Raw genomic sequence first — 19956 nt, forward strand, 5'->3', positions numbered from 1 at the left:
CTCTTTTTTTTTAATTCTGTTTTTAAAATCCTTGGGACTCAATAGTGTATTGACCCATGAAAACCCATCACTTTTGGCTTAATTCTCTACTGATTTTTCCAGAGYCAGTAGTTGAAAGTGACTGTCCTTGTCAGTAGAAGGAGTCAACTGTTCTCAGGAGTGGCTGACTCCACCTCAGAGTTTAAGGATGGCCAAGTAAGCTGAGGACTCTACCTCAAAGTATAGKGGTGTATAGTGGCAACACTTTGTGAGGATCCAGAAGTCTAAACCTATCTAAGAAAGTAATAAATAGATGTTCCTTTTATTAAAATTCATGTAGTGTGGAATGCTGAATGTCTTCAATTCTGTGCACATTTGTTGTCTTGCAAAATTGGCTGTTAAGGGATGCATGCTGGCAGTAGTTCAATAGACCACATTCTTGAATTTAGGTAACTAGTCACCCTTTTTTCCCAAGAGAACAGGACTGAGAGTTATCAAGGATATATCACATCTCCTAAGAGGTTGGAGAGGARCACCAAGCACAGTCAAGACAGAAAACAATATAGAAGTCTTTTTTTAAAGTGTGTTTCTTTAAGCATAACCTTTTGAAAGACAAAATTTCTTAAGAAAACACTGTTGTATAACTGAATATAAATAGTACCCACTGAATACAAATAGTGCCCAAACGTCTCAAAATATTTGGAGGTACCAAGTCTATTGAAATCATTAGGTAACCTGAAAGTATAGCTCAGAGGGATGTAAAGGCACAGACCTATCTTTCRAACATAGTGCTAACCAGCATGCCCAATCCATTGGCAGTGAACTCTTACACACACAAAAAGAACATCTGTCTTTCCTCAAGATAAGTAAAAAGTGAAGCATCTCTCTGTAGGTCAATGATTGGGATAGAACAACCAGATATCCAGATTGGCTAGGGCAGTCTTCAGGGGTTTAGCACCCCATTTCAGAATAGCAAAGAAAGTCTTCAGGTCTTCAGATTCCAGAATTTAGAAACCACTGGGAAAACAAGGGAAAATAGTCTATGACTTTGACTGGGGYAAGGAATTTTCTAAATCTTTTTCTCTTGTTGCAGTCTTAAGAACTCACTTGTTCTTGTGTCATGCCCTGAGAGGAGACAGRTCTTCATATTCTTTAACCTGACCCAGAAGGAATGTTTTAGATTTTGGTTTGTCTATCTGGGATAAGGGACATCCCCTGAAAGAATGGGAGATGTGCTTCAAAACATTCTGCTATTTTATTAGAGCGGAGACGTGAGTCTGAAGTTTCTATGTCCCAGGTGAATGCCTTAACCATACAGCTATAAAATGGACAAACGTCTACTTTGGAATAATTATCTGAAGCAGAATAGCTTTTAACAGAAGAGGCTGCTAACGAGCAAGTACAGGATTCCCAGTGTGGTAGTTAAGASCATTTCAGAAATGTCAGCATCACTTGCTCTAAGTCAGATAAARCGTAGATTTGAAAACAAGACTGGTGCCTACTAGGGAAATGATCTTATCATTTACAATCAGATGTAATGATTGTAATGAACACYTGTCAGAAAAGGAGGGGAGAAAGTCCTGTGTTTCTGGTAACATTAGGTAAGACTTGATGTAAGCAATCTGAGAATTGGGATGTCGAAGACTGGGCACTGCAAATAAGACAGGATAACTTCTAAGTTTTGATGAAACCTTGGACTAAGTATTACTGATGCTATGAGTAATTTAGATGTTCCAGGGATCAAAAYTCTCCTTTTTGTGAGTATTATAGTTATCTCAGTCCCTGCATAAGCCTGAATACTCAGCAACTATTGTAGGTATTCTTATAACTTACTTCTTTTTCTTTCCATTTATCAAGTATGTGAGAAAAACATTTTAATTGTGAGATCACAAACTACAAATTGAAGGAAACATCTGTTGAAGCATGCTGTATGATTAAAAATACGTTTTTAAAATTTGATATTTATTGTCATTTTTTCCCTATTTTTCACAGCTTGGTRATAGACTAATTCCTTCTAGTTTATCTCTAAGTTCCATTTTCTTGTTCTTGTACACAAGAATGATGTTTGAAATGCTATTTAAAATGTGGTAAAGGTGTTGAAAAAGAACCACATTCAGGAAGTACGCTTATGCTGGTTATTGGAGCAGGACAGTATGCCAGATACTAGATATTAGAAGATATTAGAGAGAAAAAGTAATAAAATAAATGATATAGTCCCCATGTAAATCAGTCTAGATGCTAAGTTGTACCTAATTTTTCTTTAATTATCAATACATGAGGTTTGGCATTTATTTCTCCTTTGTCCTGGAAGTTTCTCAGCTTTGAGCTCTGAGATTGAAGTGTTTTCCAGAAATGTGGTCTGTCCTTGTTGCACATTTCCATGAGCCAGTGCATTTTTTTCTAATAAAATTACATTGCAGGTAACTCCATCTCATGTAGTCGTATGTCATTATATTAAGCCACAAATACTAAGATTGCCTAAAAAAAAGAAAAGCAATGCAACAGATATTGCATGCAGAATGCATGCAAATGATCTTCTGATCATTACGGCATTCCTTTTTCTGCTATTACCTGGAGAATAAACAGCTGAAACTGTACAGAATTGTCACCTGCACCACTGGGTGGCAGCCAACCTCTTCTCAGACCCTAACTGATGGCTTTCTCTGTAGCTGAAGAAACTATCATCRTATTCACATCCCAGCACTTTGAACACTCAGGAAACTTTTCTATACATCCAGTGAACTGGATGTTGCCCCCTTCATCTTTAGGSACTTGTTGAAGTCTACCTCTTGCAAGATTATCTTTCTTCTATTAATGTCACTTCAAAATGCAGTTCCCATGTAGTGTTTTAATTAAATTGTGATTAGTCCAAGCAAACTACTTTTTAAAATGAAGATTCCTAAAATGAACACCCTCACTATGTGAACACTCACTCCCTGCTCAATTCATTGGAGATGTCTAATAGGTTTAAGCAGCCTATCCAGAAGTTAAGAAAAGGGGAGGAAACACATATGTTTTAACTCATCTTTTAAACTATGCTGAAGCATCACTGAAGAAATGAAATCTATAGGATGAAAGGAGATAGCARTTTTGATCCTTCCAGGAAGTTCAAATCCATGATTGCAGTCATTACTGCTGTCTGATCACTTGTAGTCTTTCTAAGACCTATATGGAAGGGTCAGTGTTAGGATGGGAAGTACTGCCTTGGGACATGTATGTCTCTCCTGCTCTATCTAGCATGACATTAGSGAGGAATGTACTGCTAGAGTTCCTTCCTGCCACTGAGCAATGGAAMAGAGGTCACAACTACTTTGGATATAAGGGATTCTGTGATCCTTTTCAGGATGAYAAGGAGAAACTGGCTATGTTGCATAAAAAATAAGTTCCCTTTATGTACTTAAARGCCTTCTGTACTTCTGGTTGGCCACAGTTTCTAGTAATATAATAGATTTTACAGAGAGTTTCTCTGCCTCACAGCATATGTGCCATTTTATCCACTGTTGCACCACAAATTAGTGGAATAATACAAGACTGAAAATTTTAAGAGACTCTAGTGTACAAGCAATATTCTCTTAAATAGAAGTCTCTTAGTTTGATCTAAGACAAGTAACCTTAGTTTATTTCAGGCCTTTTCAGAGATTCCTTTAGGAGAGATTGCACTACTCGGCTTCACAGGATAAATAAGGTGATAGTTCCTTTGTCAGTGGGCAAGCCCAATAAACTGTGCATCACTGAAGTAAAATGCTAGCTTTGGAATTTACCTTGATCCCAGAAACGTGAGTCAGAGTGCTAGCAGCTTCAAAATTGTATCATGCAGAAAGTGGCATTATACAGCACTTTTAAAAGTCTTTTCCAGCAAAATCAGCCTATGAGAGGTTTACAAAATCAAACCCAGGCAACAGTGATCTTGTGGGGAGAAGGATAATCTCCAAAGAATCTATTCCGAACTTAATCTAGAGCATTGGCACTAAGCTTAGTCACTCAGTTTAAGAATCCCAGAGTCCTTGAAATATTTTTAGTAGAGTTTTTGAAGATTTCCACTGAAGCAGGTGTTTCATATCAGAAGCATATCAGTGCTAATGAAAGTTACCTTTAGTTTCACAGGATAAAATTTCTGCTCTGAAATAAAGGGACATTTCTCATCCAGCTGTCCTAAGGAAGGTTTTTGCATACTGCTGCAGCTAAGCTGCTGAAAAAGCATCCTCTTAGACTAGTCTCTTCCCAGCAGTTTTTGCATACTTCTGCAGCTAAGCTGCTGAAAAAGCATCCTCTTAGACTAGTCTCTTCCCAGCAGTTAATACATGGGAAGTATCAAAGTCTTCTGCTCGCCTTAGTGGTACAGACTGCCTCAGAACCATTGACAGTGAAAACTGATGTAACTGGTTGTAGCCTAGTGGGAAGGTAAAGATTTTTGTACTTCCTTAACTGCACAGGAGATTTCTTATACCCAAGAGAGGAATATCTAGTTCCTAATTTCTAGGAATGAAGCTGTGAACTGTAGAAAAACCCTAGTGCAAACTACAGCCCATCACCCTACTAACAGAGGTSACCATGAACGTACCACCCTGATGGTCTGCAGTAGCTCCCCACTGTGAATGTAGAACCGTATGCGGTGGCTCATATTCAGCTTTGCACAAGTTATCTGGATGTTTGCTGTCACATCTGGTGGTAATTGCTGACAGCRTTTTGAAGGAACAGGCTTGTCAACAATAGGAGGATTGAGGAGGCAGTGTGGTAGGGTTTTCCTAACAGTGGACCTACATTGCAGTATTTGCTCCTAAAAGAAAAGACAGTGAACATGGACCTCAGTTTTATCTTCAGATATTTCAACCACACCTAACACTTCTTATACCCAGACAAGTTCCTTTAAACCTTCTATAAAATAATCCCGCACACCAAGGAGAAGAAAACCTTCACTGTGTCTGTTACATTGAAATGCAGTCGACTATCAAAGAGTGCTCTGTTCTTCTGTGGAAACCCGCTGTACAATTGAATCTCTGCCTGCATGTGCCTGGGTCTGTGTCCCTTACCTAGCTGGCTGTGAGGGTTAATTTTTGTGAAGTGCTTCACAATGACTACCTGACAGATGCCTAAATAGGAAGCACTCTTCCTATAATAGTGTCACTGTAAGGACCTTAGCAGAACCCTTTTTGCTTTAAAAATCTCTTTCTCAGCACTCTCTGCTTTAATGTTCCCATCTTCTTCCAATTTAATCCTCATCTCATACCTTTTGTTTCTTTTCATTAGCCCTTCTGGACAACTGTTTTTGGGAAAGCCTTTTTATATCTCTCTGTCCCTTTCTAATAGATACCATCATCTTTTAAAGAGCAGCCACTCCCTCCCTCAGCTAAGTACTATCTTGGCAGGCAACTAGGGAGGAGGAGTCTTCTTTAAAAGGCTTTGAAATTGTGTTGTTAAAAAATATATAAATAAAGCAACAAACCTTTTAATAGGGTTTTGAACAATCATCCCTTTCATTCCCTTATGGCCTGTTGTGCTTCTGGCTTTTTTATTATTTAGTGTGTATCAAAAAAAAAAATCCAAATGTTTTATGTTAAGCCATTAAGAGTTTATTTGGGTTGAAAATAAATAAATAAATGTAGTGCTAGCAGTTGGGACTATGAGCACATGCACAGTTCCCTGGCAGAGGGAACCTATAGGAGGCACATCAGAAGGCCAGAATAAGCTCCAGTGAAAGACCAGAACAAAAGCATCAGCAGCATTTGTTTCTGGTTAAGTACTTTTGCATCAGCCCTGACTACTGGAGTGGTTTACCCACCTTTTATCTGTTTCAGATTCACTTCACTCCCTCACCCCACTCCACAGCTTCACCCTCAACTGTAACTCATGGCAATTATATGGAAAAGGAGGAAGTGTGGAATATTTTTTTAAAAACCTTCTTTTGTTTGATTCGCGACCCCCCCCCCACCTGATGGAAGCATGTGATTCGTTGTTATCTAGCTTTGTTCCCAGAGTTACTAGATGCCTAACTAAATGATTTTTGTCTGGACTGCTTGCAATTTTTGTGTTTAGATTTGTTTTTAAATGTCTGCAATATTTTACGATTAGCCAGAAAAAAGCATTTTGTTTCTTTGCTTCTACCCTCTTCCACTTTTGTTTGCCAACTCTGCCTGTAGTCCACAGAGAATTCTATAGCAGGCTGGTGATTGCAGCTAGGGCTCCTCTGTATGCATAATTACTATCTATCTTGCTTGGTCTTGTTTCCCTGGTGGGGATACTAGAGAGAGGAGGGAGAGTCTTTGCCATTAAATACATTATCAGGTTCATATTTTAGTTCACATGTGACCAACATTCGCTGAATCAACATCAAAACTAAAACTTTCTGACTCTCTTATTTCATGAAGACTGAAGGTAATGGTAGGATATAGCAAATTTTGAAAAGCATTCATACACACTTCTGATGGTATTGTTAAAGTACTAATTTATTTTCAGGAGGTAGTTAGCAGGAACTTATGAGAATCTAAGCTTGACTTTACTGTCTCAGTTTTGAGAGTCATAAATAAAACAATCTGGTCCTCATTAAGTTAAATGGAGCCACTGATGGTCCAGACCTTAGAAAATTAAGGGAAAGATGTCTCCAAAAACTGGAGTCCAAGAAATGACTACCCTTTCATGAGTGCCATTTTAAATGTGAGACATAGTATGTCAGGTTAAAGACAACAAAAATATCATCTAGCATGTGTAATCTCAGACACATCAAAGCTAGTGGAACTACATACAAAAATGTAAGCCAGAATCAGGCACAAAAAGAAGAAAATCGTGTCTGTATAATATACAGACATTTTCACTCTTTTTTTTTTCCATTTTTCACTCCTTTTGCTCTATTTGCAATGATATTGCTGACTTTAATTATAGAATGAGGTTGGTTATTTCACTTGTAATAGTATGGCAAAGGTAATCATCTGATGTAATTCAAAAACTTTAGTCATATGGTTCAGTAGATTTTCTTATAAAACAAGGTCCTACTCTTTGAAATTTAGCTACAGAATCAGTAGCAGAGAAGAGAAAAACAGTCAAATATTATCAATCAAACTTATGAAACTTTCTGTTCTGTAGATCTTGCTCTTCTGTACAGCTTTTCTGCCTGCCAGGTCTGACACACTCAAATATAGAGAGTAGAGCTCAGAAAAAGCTTGAAAGGGAGGATCTAAATGAATTAGTAGACATTTACAGCACATCCTTGACCTAGGCCTAGCAAGGAGTATCACAAGGATTTATTCCTGGAAACCATTCATCAGCATTGATAAGGCTACCTGAGAGAAACACAAGGAAATCTTTAAGCTGCATCTACACCTACTTCCTTTTGTTCTGTGTTTATGTTGGATTTTGACTTCAGTGCTACGTGTTCAGTATTTTCAGTAACATGTGGAGAGCTGAGCCAAAATCATACTGAAGAGGACTGAAGACTGTGCTGCAGATATGAAGAGAGACTGTTGTGGCCAAATTTCTATTAGTTCTGCTTTGCCAGGTTTAGATTATAGACTTTCTGGCCTCATGGTGATACTGTGAAAATAAGTACCTTATACTGCAGTATTTTAGTAGACATGGTATGCACTCCTGAAGTACAGATAATTAGGTAGACCACTGAGGTCAGGGAAAAGAGGGAAAATAAATATACTGTACTATACTATATTTCCACTACTCATATAAGGAGAGCTTAAAATGTAAACTTGGAAGAAAAAATAAGGATATAAAAATCAGTGGATGACCTCCTATTACCACCTGTGTTTTTTCAAAACCTAAATTAAAAAGCAAAGACAACTATTGTAGTATCTTCAGTTAATATGCACAAGTGAAGATTCACTTGGTCTCTGTAAGAGGATATTTTTGGAGCACAGTACAGCTTGACAGGGAACACTTGCAGACTCTCATCAAAGACTGGGTGTTAATTGGGTACTGAGAAATAACTGAATTTATTTTTTCAAATCATGAGAGAAATTTTGATGATTTTGCTTGCAAGATCAGTCATCATTCACATTTTGAAGACATTTTTCAAGCAGTAGTAAGAGAAATATAGCTGGGTAATTTATTGTTTAGTATATTATAGGAAAAAATACATTTTTAGAAGTCATACTTTTTCACATCTAGTTAGTATGTATGTATCATTCAGTTGTGGAAGTATATCAGCAGTTGAATGTCTTTTATATCTTACCTGGAGTGATCCTTATTCTGGAATAAAGATTCAGAAGAACCTGTGTCACAAACAATTATGAAGATATTTTGCAGCTAGTCCTATAACTTGAAGCAGCGTTTAATGATGAGATTAGAACATAACATTTATACTGCAAAGTCAGGCCTTGGAAAAGCAAAAGCAGACTACTGTTTATTTACCAACATAATATTACTGTATCTTACTTTGTCTTCTCACAAACTTACACACAACAGGAGTTTTATAATGCCTGTGTTTTAGACCTTTGAAAACATAAAAAGAATACTTACTAGCAAGTTATAAAACCCCCAGGGGTGACAATGACTGCCTTTTAGACAAGAAAGAAGGATGGCTGGGGCTGAGTGGCAGAAAGAAGACTCCAGTGCTGATCTGATAATTCAAGACTGAAATTGCAAATAGATCAATGAGAACAATTCTTTTTATCTGTCCACATCTGGTGATAGTTGCTGTCTGTGAGTTATTATAAGTATAAAGAAAAGCATTGTTTTAGCTTACATGAGTGGAGGCCAGTGGCCTGTACTGGAAGTGCTGGGTATGCAAGGTACAACCATTTCTGTTAGAAGCTGAAAAGGTCATTTCTGCTGGTCTGCTCAAGGTATGGCTTTGTGACTAACAGGGTAAGAGTCTCCAGAGATAGTTAGATTAAAAATAATGAGAGCAGGGGTGGAGGGAGGGGACAGATTTGTGATGTTAAGAATACATGAAATTATTGAGGTCAATTAAAAATAAGTAACAGATATACCCAAACTAGAATGCAGAATCTAAACTTCCTCTGATTATGAGAGTAATTCCAATTTGATATTAAGAATTCATTTGTAGCTAGAATGTTGGGGCTGATTTCCCTTTCTGATTTTTGGCAATATTCAACATAGAAAATGTAACTGTGGCTTTTATAGCTGAGGCCTATTTCTTTAATGAACCAAAGCAAAAGACTCATGACAAATTTTTTAATTTTGATGGATGTAAATTTCCTTTTCTGATTCTGTAATGGATATAAAAGACTCTGAATTAATTTCTGCCTTTTAACCTAGTTCCAGAGTTCCAAATCTAGATCCTAAACTAATTCCAGCTGTTACTTTCAGGTCTTTTCCGGAGGAAAAGGACGATTACCCAGAAGAAAATACTGTGCGAGTACTCACTAGATAAAGGAATAAAGTTCTGCTTAACGATAATAAAGCAAAAATAGGATAATGTTAAGATACAGAAAAAGTAACGCCTCCCCCTCTCCTTCCCTCCACATACACACACACAAGTTGTTTACAAAAGTGCCTTGTAGTAACTGCTGGTGGTGTCACTCCGTCCCATGCCCCAGAGCTATCACCGGGCCTCATGGGAGATGTGACTGCAGCGTCGGACATGGGACTGTTTGTTCACTCACTTTCTGTGAAGAGAGTTTTGAACTGTGTTTTGAATAGACAGCATTTTCTTTGTGTGGTTGGTAAATAACACAGAGCAAAGTTAGTCAGCAAGTTGCATAGCTTCTGCATTCTGATTCTTTGGAGCCCTTTTGTACCAAGCTTGACAGGATGTTTTTAACAGAATGTGACCTCACTGGGATACCAGAGGTAAGGAAAAAAGTTATTGGGGCTGTTGTGGAATATTTTGCACGGAGCTGGCCGAAATACTGCTTTAAAAGGCCTCTTGAAAAGAAGATAGTTTTACTGTGAACTAGGCAACACGCTCACTGAAAATCAATATCTTTAGCTCCTTTGTACGTTAGAAAATCTAAYTAAGACTGATTATATTTCCCCACTTAAGCAAAATGATACTGATTTGCAAATCTCAGAACTGTTATGTCCTTGCTCTAATGTTTTGAGCAAAGGCCCAGCTYTAATGACAAAACATTAAAATATTTTCTTCCCAATACAGTCAAGAATAAGGAGATCAGATCCAGTTGTTCATCAAAGTCCTAGAAGCAGCAGTAGAAGAATCAGAGTGGTGAAAAACTCACCAAAATCGGAAGACAGCAATCTTTTGGATACGTGTTCTGAGTCGCCAGGTAAAGGTAAGAAGGAAAAAGTAGTATCAGTATATTTTCTGGCTAAAGTCATGTGTGGGTTTTCACCACAGACATTAAAAATGAGACCACTGCTTGTAGTTTTGCTTGGACTGACAGTAAATGGGCTCCTGGGCAATTTACCCTGGGGGTTTACTCACTCTGTGGTCACCCCCTTTCCTCCCTCTGCTGGTCAGTGCAGGGGAAATGCTGACACTGCAAAGGAAACCAGCCACTTTTCTTCTGAATCTAGAGGAAAGTGCTGATTGCTAGTGGCTCTTCTTTATTTTTATAATTCACTCCTTGCAGTTCTAAAATATTGACAGCCATAGAATTTAGTGATTAAAAGTTTAGCTGTGGTACAGAAGGGAGAGAAATTTTGAGTGTTCAAGAAATGAGGAAAAACTTATTTTAAAAAGTAACACAAAGGTAGCTCAGGTATCTATACAGTGTAAAAATATTGTAGGCTCATGCTCGATGATCTGAGTGATCTGTGTGTATAGGAACTAAAAAGTTATTTACGAAAAATAAAAGGTGAATTACTATACAAAATGGCTTCATGAATAATAGATATCTTGCCATTCTGAAAGTAAACTATGTGATGTGCTTTACTATGTATACCAACAAAACACTAAAATTGTGTTGTTTTTGCACTGAACAACATTTTTTCCAGCCAGTAGAGGTGACTTAAAAAAAATGTTTGGAGTCACTGATACAGTGAGAGGAAATGTTCTCATGATCTGTAAAACTGTTATTCATACTTGAAGACTTATATAACAAAGTAATCTWAAAATAGACTTTTAAAATTGGAATGTTTGCAGCATAAATGCTGCYGACAACAAAAATGTTCTTTGGTAAATGAGTATGGAAAATTTTACTAATTTATTTATGACTAACTTGAGTTGCTTTTTACTGTACGCATATAAAGATCTAGATTTTTTTTTTCTTGTGATCAGTTAGAAAGTAGATTGGTTAAACTGCATTTGTAATATAAAGCATAAGATGACAATGTCACTGCTCCCAATAAGACATAGTAATGACTTTGGTTTGATAAAGTGTTCATAGTGATACTTTTATAATGTCAAACTTGCTACTGTACTTTGATCCACTGGTGTGTGGTAGATAAGCTGCCAGCTCTGTTCTAATTAGAGCAAATATTTCCTCTGAAGAGGCTTCTAGAGACAAGTGTGTCCTCTGAAGCAGAAGTCTGTCAAAAGCGGATGATTGAAGATGATGAATTTATATTCATGACATTGTTATTCCTGTTACATTAATACTGCTGGCCTGAATCATGGRTCAGATGTTAGGCACTGGAAAAAATAAAAATATTTTGTATACCAAATAGGTAATGATGCAGACATGAGACAGCAGTTGAATAAAACAAATGTCATAAATTATTCAATCTGACATAAATATACCCAAAGTAGTAAGATGGAGTTTTCTGATTGTAATATCTTTTCACAACTATATATGTACCGTTGTATTTTTTTTAAGTGATTTTTTTTTGAAGTGTACAGGTGAACAGACAAGTTGAAATCTTGTTTGCTTTTTGAGTTTCTTTCAGGCAGAATGTGATGGGGGCATACAGTTTAGTTTATCCCTCAGTTTGAACAAGAGAGTGCAAATGTTCAATAAAATTAGGCTATGTTTAATATTTGTGGAAGCTACAGTGGACAAACCAGTAGAGGTCACTACATAGTGCTGAAATATAAGTGGAATGATGTGTTTTTATGCTCTATACTTTTGATACGTAACTTTTCTTTTAAGATGTGATAGAAGATATTTTATAGTAAATACTACTGGYCTCTTCAAAAAGAAAGGTTAAGAATACTTGGAGTAATATGAYAATGACAGACTACTTATATACAGCAATTTAAGCGACAGCATGCATTTTATAGCAGGTTTAGCTTGCAATGCGTGCTATAGGTGCTAGAGTCATTATTTTGTGAAATCATTACAGAACTTATTACAAATGTTGCAGAGAAAAATGCATCTGGRTCATGGTTATGTAGGAAAATTTAGTGTATAGAGGACAGTTTTTTAAGAATCAGGTTTTCAGATACTTGAAATTAAAATAACAGAAGATGTTTTCCTCATTTCTAGGTAACAGAAGTTTGGAGAGTTAAAATTAGTCATTGTTTTTAAAATCTCTATCTTCCTCTCTTTGTGTGTGGGTACACACACACATATATGTATCTATCTATATGTGCATGTGTATATGTGTCTCTCTCTATATAGAGAGAAGTAAACTCCATATAAGTTGATTTTTTTTTGTTTCACTTTTTAAAGTGAATTTTAAAGCATTATTTGGTTGTGACTTTTTTGTAATTTAAAGCTGGGAAAAGAATCATCCTGTATAGTTCATGCATGGAAAGATCCTTCCACATATATTAGCTGTAAAAGCTCATCTCTGAAAAGCTTATGTTCAAGTTGCTTTCTTTGGAGCTGGAAAGCCTAAACCGTCTGTCCCCATTCTGTTTACTAGCTCTTTCACTAAGTACTTTGAAAAGTACTTTGCTATTAATTGTAATTGTTGAATCTTAAAGAATTCCTAAGAATTTTATCACCAGATAAAGATGAACTTAGGTATTTGGGTTTCAATATGGCCTTGCATCTGCTATCTGTGAGCTTAGGGAGAAATTTCCCAATCCCTTTAGTAAGAAGGGCTGTAAGTAAGGCCTATACAAATGGTGAACGTTTTTAAAAATCCATTTTTTTTTGTTACATTCCACACACTTTTAGAGTGTATTTTAGAGGCATTGTCAATTAATGAGCATCTCTGAAAACTCTGTTTTCTTTTTATATGCTTTATTATGCACTTAAATGTCTTCCAGGAGAGAATTGTGGCATAAGGTATTAAGTGAACAAGATTTCTGACAGCCAAGTTGGGGTTTGCAGCCTGTGTTTGCTGTGGAAGAAATCTGAAGTCTCTTGCAAGAGTTTATATTAGTATCCTAACTTTTTTTTTTTTTTTTTTTTTTTTTTTTTTTTTTTAGCAGAGATGATTTTGGTGGCAAGTGCTAGAGGCTCAGCAACTCTTTTTCATTAATGTTTCTGTTGTGTGTCATTAGTCAGATAACAAATTTGGGCATAGTTCAAAAGACTATGAGAATGGATTACTGCAGGAGAGGGATTCCCTGATGACTTCAACAGCTRTCAACAATATAAACTGAGGTGGGAAAGAGGCAGAGATGTCATACTACTGTTGCATATCTGACCCATGACATGCATTTTTTCCATACTACACTGTAACATCGTGTACATGTGTTCCAGTCCAGAACAGCTGGACTTCCTGGTGAAGGATCTCCCTTTATATATGTAGTGTAAAACCCCAATTTTGGTGAAGTCAGTGGAAGTCTTGGCATTTAAATCAGTGATGAGGCCAGCGTATCTACAGAGTTGTTTAACATCTTTTCCAGAGGCAAAGAAATCTTAGAAATAATCTTGTTTCTTTCATGACGCAGTGTCAGATCTAAGAGTGAGGCATAGGAGGGCCAGGGGTTAAATGACAAATCCACTTTCAGCCCAAAATTCTTATCAAAGGCTTAGGATTCAAAAGGCAGTTCATTTTTTTTTCTAGATAAAGTTACCCTTTAGTTAAGGGCATCTACTACTTATTTCACTCCTTGCTTTGATTGTATTTTGAAAAAATAAGCCTGAATCCAAATGTCAAACCCACCTTCTTTTCCCAGATAAATTTCTGATATCCATATCATTTTGGTACACAATATTTTTCTGTAATCTTTTTCTCACATTTCACAGGGTGTAGAATATGTGAGAWGTTTTATTTTGCTGAATCATAGTAGATTAGTTCATTTATAGTAACTGATACACATTATCTTTATTAGTTGTTGTTGGGCAGAAGTCCTCCTCATCAAATGCATTTCCTAAAGAGTAGTGCAAAGATTGACGTAAAGGTGCTCCTTACAGTACTGAATGGTCTGGCTTTAGCCAGTGGATTTTTGAAGTCTGGAAGTCTAGATGTTTGTATTGCTTCATTTAGGTTTGTTTTACAAGTTAAATTGCATGAACATCTGGTCTGCCTTTTTCCATAACCTGTGGGATATAAACCCCAAAAATTCAGAGACCAAAATAATGATACTAGAAATGCAGTTCAATCAAGTATGATATTCTTTTACAAGTTTGCTATTCTTACCTATATCCAGACCAAATGTAGAAAATTACATCGTACTGTTCATGATTAAGGAACAGAAGGTCTGTGTTATCACTAAGATTCTTAATCTCTTAGTAGATTAGTATTTGATATTTTCTTGATTGCAGTATTACTTTCATATAGGTACAGGAACACTATATTCTCATTTTGACCTTTTTTTTTCCTCTAGATGAGAATTCAACCAGTGGTGATCAGTAGTTGATACAACTGCACTAGTGAAAATCTCTGCATATATAAACAAGGAAACTGTTGCATTTGCACCAGAAATTGAATTAATTAAGATTCCTTACCTATAATTATGTTATTAATCTGCAGATTACAAAATAACCTAAAATAAATTAGAGACAATGAATTAGAATAATAAATGTAGGCAAATAAATTGTAATTTCAAACATTCCACGGGGGAAAAAAAGATAGATTGTTCACTCATTTCTAAGAATAAAAGGACATCCTAAGGAACTGCTATAAATCTGGGKTTTTTTCACCTTCTCTTGGAGTTTTACTGGAAATTTGTTGCCTGTCTCTTTCACTCTGTAGCTCAAGTCAACATTAGCTTTTTTGTTGTTGTTTTTCCTTCACTCATTTTCCTTTATGTCACGATTCAACGTTAGACTCTAATCTGTTACTGATGTTCTTAATTTCCTATTGAAATCAATTGGAAGCTGAATTCAAGGCTTAGTGTCTTATGTATCACAATACTGGAAAAAACTCATATGTGGTGGCCTGAGGCTGCGGACCTGTAGTCCTAAATAATGTCAGCATTGAAATTGAAATATAAGTGCAGTTAAAGACTCTGAAAACCATTTCTTTTTYGTAGACAGCATCCCAATTGTTTCTCTCATACCAATGTATTTCTGAGAGGTCAAAATTCACACTGTCACCTTTCTTGTAAATCAAATAAATGTGAATTCATTTTCTAGAGCATATACATCTTCTTATGTGTACAAGCAAAGTCATTTCTGAAAATTTTGTTTTTAACAATTCTTTCCCTAGAGTMGATTCTTATATTTGGCCCTACACTACATAATAATTCTTTTGTGATAGAATTTTAATATATCAAAAAGAGCTCACATAGTGTATGTATGTGATTACTCAATATACTGCAAGAGAGCATTAAAAACAGGCTTTACAAAATATCAAATATTCAACAAGCAAATAGTCTTACATTTTTCTTCTGCAGGCAGCTCTGTTTTGCTTGTATGTATTAATTTGTCCCAATGCTGTTAATAGATAATGAATAGCAATCTACATGTTTATCTGTGGTTTAGGAGAGGACACATGCCTTTTAGAAAACTTTTGGTCTATGTGTATATATACTGACTTTTTATTAGTGTATGTATCTTTTATATCAGTTTGCATATGTATATGTATACATACAAAGCATGTTATGAATTTTCTGCAGGAAAATACTTATAGTAGCTCATGAATGTTTTTGATAGCAACAATCTTCACAGTTTAATTACAGTTCTTACTTCTGATGTTCATTTTGTTTAAGCATAAACCATGAACACCACATTAAAAAAAAGAGTACAGACCTCATTTCTGAAAACCTGGACAACCATTTTCTCCTTTGGCATAAATGGATGCTGAGTGTAGGCTGGATCTGGCAGGATGAGATTAGATATATCATGAAACTGGCTTGCCTAAATAAGAAATGATTGAGCTCAAGTGCAAAATGTCAGTATATAAGAGGTGGAAGTGGGGATAAGCTGCAACAGAGGAATATAGAAAGATTGCCTAGGCATGCAGGGATGACATTAGGAAAGCCAAAGCTCAGCTGGAATTGACACTTGCATATCTAGGCAGAGGGAAGAGTTTCTACCACTASATTAATAGTAAAATGCTGAAAATGTGTGCCTACTGGTGAGTTGTGCCAATCCACTGACAGAGGACATAGGTAAGGCTGAGATACTCAGTGCATTCTTTGCTTCAGTCTTCACCAACAGAATCTCTTGCACCTCTATGTTTAGAGGCAGGATTCAAGGARGAGAAGGAGAACCACCACCAGAAAAGGAAAATAAAGTCAAGGATTACTTCTGAAAATTCAATCTGTACAAGTCCCTGGGACCTGATGGACTGTATCTGAGGGTGCTGAGAACTGTCTGGTATCTTGCAAGGCCACTCTCTATCATCTTTAAAGGCTTGTGCAGTTTAGGGGAGGTTCCAGTGACTGGAGAAAGACAAATATTGTACCCATCTTCAAAAAAAGTAGTAAACAGAATGCTTGTATCAGCTCAGACTGAATAGAGCCATTAGCAAATGTTTCTTTTCATCAGCTTGCTCATGAGATCTAAAAGTAATTATAACTCCTGTGCAGCAGAATCTCTAATGGAATATGTGCTTATGGGTGTGCAAACAATCCTGCATGGCCATACAAAGCATATCATTGACTGTGCACAAAAAGTATGTTTTTACTATTTAACTGATGACATATATCTTCCTTCTGAGCCGCATAGCAAAGTTCTCATAACTACATGAGGTTTCAAAGAGGTAATGGGTAATTCACTAATTTCGTTCACTTATTTTTACTTGAGAGGAAATGAGAGGAAATAAAGTAAAATGAGACTCTTAAGACATGATGCTTAGTAAATAATGAGATTGTGTTGTTACAGRGAGGCAATTAAGACTGGAGTCCTAAGGGTCAAATTATGGTTTTCCTTGTGTATTTACACGGAGGGAATCATAGAATCATAGAATCAGTAATGTTGGAAGGGGCCTCTGGAGATCATCTAGTCCAACCTCCCTGCTCAGCAGGGCCACCTAGAACACGTTAGACAGCGTTGCGTCCAGGCGGGCCTTGAAGATCTCCACAGAAGGAGACTCCACAACCTCTCTGGGCAACCTGGTCCAGTGCTCCGTCACTCCCCCTCACGGTCAGGCGGAACTTCCTGTGCTTCAATTTCTGCCCATTGCCTCTTGTCCTGTCACACAGGGTGACTGAAAAGAGTGGACTCTCTCCAGCAGCTCCATGTCTCTCTTGTACTGGGGAGCCCAGAACTGGACACAGTACTCAAGACGAGGCCTCCCCAGGGCTGAGGAGAGGGGCAGSATCACCTCCCTCCACCTGCTGGCAACAGTCTTCCCAATGCACCCCAGGAGACTGTTGGCTTTCTTGGTCACAAGGGCACATTGCTGGCTCATGATCAACCTGTCATCCACCAGCACTCCCAGGTCCTTCTCTGCAGAGCTGCTCTCCAGAAGGTCAGCCCCCAGCTTGTCCTGGTGCCTAGGGTTATTTTTCCCTAGGTGCAGGACTCTRCACTTGCCCTTGTTGAACCTCAAGAGGTTCCTCTCCACCGAACTCTCCAGCCTGTCCAGGTCTCTCTGAATGGTAGCACAGCCCTCAGGTGTGTCAGCCACTCCTCCCAGCTTGRTATCATCCCCAAACTTGCTGAGGAGGCACTCTGTCCCCTCATCCAGGTCACTGATGAAGAAGTTGAACAGGATGGGACCCAGTACTGGAGTTCCCTTGCTAGTGGAAACCTCACTAGCYACAGGCCTCCAACTGGACCCCATGCCACTGATGATGACCCTCTGAGCTCTGCCTTTCAGCCAGTTCTCAATCCACCTCACTGTCCACTCATCTAACCGGCACTTCCTGAGCTTCTCTGGGAGTATAGTATGGGAGACAGTRTCAAAAGCTTTGCTGAAGTCAAGGTACACAACGTCCACTGCTCTGCCCTCATCTACCCAGCCAGTCATGCTATCACAGAAGGCTATCAGATTGGTTAAGCAGGATTTCCCCTTGGTGAATCCATGCTGGCTACTCCTGATCACCTTTTCTTCCTCTATATGTCTGGATGTCTGACATCCAGAATGACCTGTTCCATCACCTTTCCAGGGATGGAGGTGAGGCTGACTGGCCTATAGTTGCCTGGGTCTTCCTTCTTGCCCTTCTTGAAGACTGGAGTGACACTGGCTTTCTTCCAGTCCCCAGGCACCTCTCCAGTTCTCCAGGACCTTTCAAAAATGATGGAGAGCGGCTTGGCAATAAGACATGCCATGGTATATGGCTTTTGCATACTCTCCTGTAATTTACCTAGTTGTTTGCACTAGGAAACAGGAGATAGAGCTTAGCCCAGYGGGATATACTATCATGACAGGAAAAGTTTCTCATGTTTAAACAGAGCAATAGTGGGRAAAAGCTAGCATTAAAACATTCAAAATTGCATTTTCTCTTACAAGTTAATAGTGTGTCCAGTGTTAACRCTAAGGAAGCTCATTAATTCCTTTGCATCAACTGAGTCTGGGTTGTTAAGGAGCTCAATATTGTGAAAGACTCCCTTGCACTTATGCAGTAGACATACAACTGTCCTATTTAATAAAAGCAGGTTTTTTTCATGTAGGTAACAATGGAAAAATATAAAAGGTTGGCATGACCTAACCCAGATCTCTGAACATCCTGGGCCTTGTAAGTGGATTTGGGAAATACACTGAGTACAGGTGTTTTGCCAGGAGAGTGAATGCTGGTGGTAGGGAATGGAAGATCTGTGAATTCTGAACTGTGTTTTGGGTTGATTTGATGCTGCTTACTTCCCTTTTTTTCTTTTTTTTTCTTTTCCTTTGAAGTTTAATGTGAATATTCTTGCCTAGGAAGAAAAAAGGAAGTCATAAGAATTCTTATGTATTTTTGGTTTTGAAGAAAAAATACTAGTAGACAAGGAGTGATTAGCAAGCATTTTTTAGCCTGTCTTCCTTGTGACAAAACAAAACAAAAGTAATAGKAGAGACAAGAGGATCAAAGAAACCAAAAGGAAAGGATGCATCAGCAGAAAGCTTGGGAACATGCAATACCTTGTAATCAATCTATATGGATTTATGGATTTATACTCAGGAAGATGTTAGGAAGTAGTTGGGAAGATGCCAATGTAATCAGGTCTAGAACAGGCACCAACACAGTGATACCAGGATGCTTGATCTGTTCCATCCACATGCTCTCCTGTTAGAGAAATCACCTCGCACTCACTCCTCTCCACCTGCTTGCAGAAGTACTTTTGATATGTGCATGGTATGATCACAAAAACCATGATTTGTTGTTGTGGTGATCAAGTGCAGCAGTGCCCAGCGAGCACCCTCAGACAGCACCGCTCACAGGACTTGCGCAGCTTACTATCCCTTTTCCCATGTCTTGACACACCTTTCCACCACCCTGGTAACTCCCTTTCCTGCTACAGTTTCCTCTCTGTTCCAGTTGCTTCTTCCCTGTTGGTCACAGTTTTGGTACATGCATTCTCCAGTTCAGCATCTGTGGTATCGTTGCCTAGGTACTCAGCACCTTATGTGGAATTACTCATATGGTGGCCTGGGCACCTGTACCTCCCTGCTTCAAGCCACAAGGCAGAGATGGCAGCATGATGCAGAACTGCAGAAGAAGGGTGGTCACAATGTAACAGCTCTGAGGGGAGCTCAGAGYAGTTGAGAACACGTGCATTGCCCCTGTGGTGGTGAAAGGACTAGGAGATAAGGACATGGGTGATGATGGCTAGTGATGGATGGCTGAAACTGTTTTAGGTTCCTCTCAGACTTCCTAGAAGCACAGGAATCTATCTGTCAAGGAAGAGCTTGAGAGTTACAAACATTTAAGGGAAATGGGAGCAAACTCTGAGCTCCAAGCTA

At 38.0% G+C, this 19956-nt stretch overlaps 1 protein-coding gene across 1 annotated transcript in view; it reads left to right on the forward strand.

Moving 5' to 3' along the window:
* The first annotated feature begins 9696 nt into the window (after positions 1–9696).
* The window catches only part of ST18 (ST18 C2H2C-type zinc finger transcription factor), a 170424-nt gene continuing 160164 nt past the window's right edge, over positions 9697–19956 (forward strand). Inside the window, exons 1-3 of the mRNA XM_085313531.1 lie at positions 9697–9735; positions 9843–9881; positions 10040–10175. Of these exons, the coding sequence (XP_085169657.1) occupies positions 9697–9735; positions 9843–9881; positions 10040–10175 (214 nt within the window). The remainder of the gene's footprint in view (positions 9736–9842; positions 9882–10039; positions 10176–19956) is intronic.

The sequence above is a fragment of the Rhea americana genome, unplaced genomic scaffold (genome assembly GCF_003343005.1).
Source record: "Rhea americana isolate MKP2758 unplaced genomic scaffold, rheAme1 scaffold_39, whole genome shotgun sequence".
NCBI lineage: Eukaryota > Metazoa > Chordata > Aves > Rheiformes > Rheidae > Rhea > Rhea americana.